Here is a 5,000-nt window from a genome sequence, read left to right on the forward strand (position 1 = left end):
GTGTGCGTCCGTGTGTGTGAGTCCGTGTGGGTGCGTCCGTGTGTGTGCGTCCGTGTGTGTGCGTCCGTGTGCGTGGGTCCGTGTGTGTGAGTCCGTATGCATGGGTCCGTGTGTTTGCGTCCGTGTGTGTGCGTCCGTGTGTGTGGGTCCGTGTGAGTGGGTCCGTGTGTGTGCGTCCGTGTGTGTGCGTCCCTGTGTGTCCGTGTGTACCTTGCGGACTCTTTCCACTCTATTTCGCCGCCCTCGTTCTGCAGGGTGTCCATCTCGGTGAATATCGTGGGTGTCGGGGTGTTGTCGTCCTCCCCCAGGATGTGGCGCAGCCGCTCTGCTGCGGGGGACACTGTAACCAAGGAGACAGAGTCACTTCCATGCAGGGTTACTTGTGGTTCCTAGAGTCTCTAAAAGTAGAATGGGAGTTCAGGTATCAGGCCCCTCTCCTGTGGAACCTGGTTCCAGTCTGGCTCCAGGGACCAGAGCGTTCAGCTCTCTCGCTCTTCTCCTGTGGAACCTGTCCAGTCTGGCTCCAGGGACCAACTTCAGCTATCAGGCCCTCTCCCTGTGAACCAGGTTCCAGTCTGGCTCCAGGGCCCGAGCGTTCATCTTAGGCTCCTCTCCTGTGAACCTGGTTCCAGTCTGGCTCCAGGGACCAGAGCGTTTCAGCTATCAGTCTTCTCTCCTGTGGAACCTGGTTCCAGTCTGCTCCAGGGACCGAGCGGTTCAGCTATCAGCGCCTCTCCTGTGGACCTGGTTCCATTTGGGTCAGGAGGCAGACACCGCTCCACATTTAAGCTATCTAAAGACTTCCCTTTGATAAGGCTTATAGTTCGGGCGGCTCCAGGAGAGTCCTGAACCATCCCTTAGTTCCGCTGCTAATACAGACCTAGACTGCCGGGGGACTTCCCTGATGCACTGCGCACCTCTCTCCTCCTCTTCTCCTCTCTCCATCTGTATGCAACCTCATCCCATTAATGCAGGTTACTAACTCAACTTCCTCCCTTTCCCCGGAGTCTTGGCTCTCTCGCCCCCTCTTCCCCGTCAACCAGAAGAAAAAACACAATTTTCAACATTTTTATAACTTTTCCACATTTTTGTCACTTTTCAATGTTGTGGGTGCTTTTTTTTTTTTTTTTTTAACTGCTTTTGGTATTTTTCCAAAGTTTTTTGGATCTTTCAATGTTGACATTTTCAGCGCGGCAACTTTTTTTGTGACAAAAAAAACAAAAATTAACTATATATTATAATATAATAATATATATATATTATGTATATATATATAATATTATATATATATATTATATATTTTATTTGTCAGCTTACCAATGCAGTGCGTTTGTGTAGATTGGGACTTTTAAATTTTTGTTTTGTCCATATGTGCCGTGCTGCGTTCCCCAGTGGTATTACAGGTTTTAAGCTCTACAATGAGTTGTTTTTTTTTTTTTTTTTGTGCCCCCCCCCGCCCCCAGCTCGAATGTCAAACTCCGCCTATGTGTCCGAGCTGCAGGTTTTATGCACAGCAAGCATTTTTAGTAGGCTCTATTTATCTATTTATTTCCTCATTTGCTTTTGTAAATGCAACTTTTTATAAAATGTATTGTCCGTTTTGTCCGTTTTGTCCGTTTTGTCCGTTTTGTCCGTTTTGTCCGTTTCGTCCGTTTCGTCCGTTTCGTCCGTTTTGCCGTCTTGGCTATGCGCTGTTTGTAATGTCCTGTCTCTCTTGTGTTCTTGGTGAAACCGAAGAAAAAAATCTGTGGACAATGAAGTTTTCGTAAATTCGTAAAGGTGCTTTACTATCAATGTTGTTATGATCCTTCACTAGACAGTTTACAGGGGAGAGCAAGAGAGAAAGAGTCTCTAACAATGTGAGGAAAATATCCAATGGCGAATATGTCTGACATTGTGATTCCGATTTGAATCACGTTATTCAAGGGAATGATCACTATTATTCTTAATTTCATTAATAAAAATATGATAATTCCAAAAATCTGGACCCCAAGAAGATGGATGGAAAAATCTCAATGATTATAGTGGGATTTTTTGCCAGAATCTGTCCTACTTTAGTCTGTAGGACAGGATTTATAGACCGGGGGGCTTTATTACACCCCTGGAGAAGTATTTTAGTCTTCCAGACATTAGACACAGCCCTGTCTCATCAGACAGTCCCATTACTCCTCTTTAACGAGCGAGCGGGGGGGCGGGTCCTCTAATGAACATCTGATATCGGATCAGCACCTTTCTTTTTCTAATTTTACTCCGAGCAGATCGATCCTCATTAACATCCGGGCCTGGAGGCGCTGCTCACTCACATGCATCCGTGTGTGTGTGTGTGTGTGTGTGTTAGGGCAAAAATGTGTTTGTTTGTGTGTGCGTGTGTCTTTGCATGTGTACTGCGTGGGTGTGTGTGTTTGGTGTTGTGTTAGTGCAAAAATATGTTGTTTGTGGTGCGTGTGTGTTTGGATGTGTAACATGCATGTGTGTGTGTGTGTGTGTGTGTGTGTTTGTATGGTATCATGCATGTGTGTTTGTGGTGTGTGTGTGGTGGTTGTGTGTTAGGGCAAAAAAAATGTGTTTTTTTGTGGGTGCGTGTGTGTTTGCATGTGTACATGCATGCTGTGTGTGTGTAGTGTGTGCGCAGCGTGTGTGTGTTGTGTGGGGGTGTGTGTTAGGGCAACCACATCTGTTTGTTTGGTGGGCCGGTGTGTTTGCATGTGTACCTGCGTGGTTGTGTGGTGGGTGTGTTTGTGATGTGTTTACATGCATGGTGTGTGTGGTGTGTGTGGTGTGTGCTGGTGTGTGTGTGCGGGGGTTATTAAGTGCGATAATGTGTTGTGTGTTGTGTTGTGTGTGTTTGTAGTGTCATCAGTGTCCTGATTTGTTTAAGACGAAAATGTGTTTGTTTGTTGTGTTGTTGTCGTGAATGTTTGTGTGTGTTGCAGGGTGTTGTTACAACATGTGTGTGTGTGTGTGCTGTCCGGTGTGTGTGCATGCGTGTGTGTGTGTGTGCGCACACTGTGTGTGTGTGTGTGCGATTGTCCGCGCGTGTGTGTGTGCATGCTTGTGTGTGTGTGTGTGTGCGTGTGTGTGTGTGTCCTCCGTTTGTTCCTCCTTGTGATCCAAAGGCTACGGGGAAAAAAAAGCCGATAAAGCGACGAACTCATAGATCTGAACAGTTTTTAGCGTCACACACACACACACACACACACACACACACACACAAACCTCAATCAACACGTTGACGTGCGCTCGGGGAGGGAACAATTATGTAATGTGTGTTAACTGCAGCACGCTGAATAACTATAACACAACACAATGTTCCACAAACACTTTCCACTATACCTCAGCCCGGTCATGTCACCTTGGGATATTTATGAACTGTTTATGTTCCCAGGTCGTCAAGTCATCGTTATTTCTATTATTATATTCTATGACAGAGAGACAGAGAGGTACATGGGTCAAACACGTATTAGCGTTTAATGACACGTCAGAAGAAATATTGAATCCTTTCTGGAACCAGAGCCCTTCAGAAAGGGTGCGTTCTCTGTTGAGTCCAAACTGTGTCTCATTTTACAATTATATCTGTGTTACTGTAAATCAAAACATGAAAATATGGCTTTTTCTTACAATAAATAAATGGCAGCGATCGACAAGTACAGTAACTTACTGCGATTTGTTACTCATCCATCGCTGCCACTTGTCTACTTTAGGGAACTTTATCAGGATGCATAGTATCCTGATCCATGAAATAACTGGTCTTTAATAATAAAACTATACCTGCCTCTATGGGAATTTAACATAGGGGGGTGTAAACTTATGCCCCCTGTATTTTAACATATGGGGTGTAATACTTATGCCCCCTGTATTAATGGTGTATTAGACCTATTAAAGTGGGGTGTATACTTTATGCCCCCTGTATTTAACATAGGGGGTGTAAACTTAGCCCACTTGTTTTAAAATGGGGTGTGTATACTTAGCCCCCTTGTTTAATTTTTAACAGGGGAGGGTATACTTATGCCCCCTGTATTTTAAACTATCGGGGGGTGCGTTACTTCTGCCCCCTGTATTTGTAACATGAGGGGGTGTATATTATGCTCCTTTATTTAACAAGGGGTGGTTTATACTTATGCGTCCTTATTTAATCAGGGCGGTAGGTATATTTAGTGCTCCCTGTATTTTCAACAAAGTGGGTTGTATACTTATGCCCGTGTATTTTAACACTAGGGGGTGTCCATACTTTATGCCCCTGTTTTAAGACAACATTTATTTATTTATTTATGATACAATATTCATTCACAAAGAAAACTGGTGTCCTTAAAAGGTCGGATTTTTCCTAATTTTTTGAATTAAGGCATTAAGATCTATTTCTAAAAGAGGATTTTTTTTTATTCCTCTTTTTAGTCAACTTAAGCATGGGTTCATAAACTTATGAGCACCACTGCATGTAACGTTATTCCATTATTCGTCATGAGAATACAGTAGATATAATAATGAAAAGAGGAATAAAAAAAAATTCAGCTAAATATTGCACATTCGATAAATCGCAATATCAACTGGCCCAATAAACACATCGCAAAAAAGCTGCGACATGGGCGCCCGGTTAGCTCCCCTTATGTAAGGGGTTTACTCCTGGACGCAGCGGCCGCGGGTTCGACTCCCACCTGCGGTCCTTTGCTGCATGACATCCCCCCCTCTCTCTCCCCTTTCAAGTCTGAGCTGCCCTATCCATATAAAGGCCTAAAATGCCCCAAAAAACATCTTAAAAAATAAGAAAAATTAAAAAAGCTGCGACATATCGTTGGTTAACAGAAAAACAGCAGCAGAAAACTGCACTTTTTGTTGTTGTTGTGCCTTTAATATTTAATTTAAAGTTCAATTTGGTCAATAAAAGAAAGTCAGGATTATTTTCCTTTCATTTGTTTTAAATTCAACGCGCAGTTTGTTGGATTTTAGCAGAATACTAAAAAGCAGCAGATAATCACAACTGAGTACACTTTGGTATTTGTTCA

At 43.5% G+C, this 5,000-nt stretch overlaps 1 protein-coding gene across 5 annotated transcripts in view; it reads right to left on the reverse strand.

Moving 5' to 3' along the window:
* slc4a5b (solute carrier family 4 member 5b) overlaps nucleotides 1-5,000 on the reverse strand; it is a 73,107-nt gene that overhangs the window by 53,518 nt on the left and 14,589 nt on the right. For all 5 annotated transcript variants that reach the window (XM_032511180.1, XM_032511179.1, XM_032511177.1 and 2 more), the window contains one exon: nucleotides 211-340. In XM_032511180.1, coding sequence (XP_032367071.1) covers nucleotides 211-340 — 130 coding nt within the window. The remainder of the gene's footprint in view (nucleotides 1-210; nucleotides 341-5,000) is intronic.

Source organism: Etheostoma spectabile, unplaced genomic scaffold (genome assembly GCF_008692095.1).
Source record: "Etheostoma spectabile isolate EspeVRDwgs_2016 unplaced genomic scaffold, UIUC_Espe_1.0 scaffold325, whole genome shotgun sequence".
NCBI lineage: Eukaryota > Metazoa > Chordata > Actinopteri > Perciformes > Percidae > Etheostoma > Etheostoma spectabile.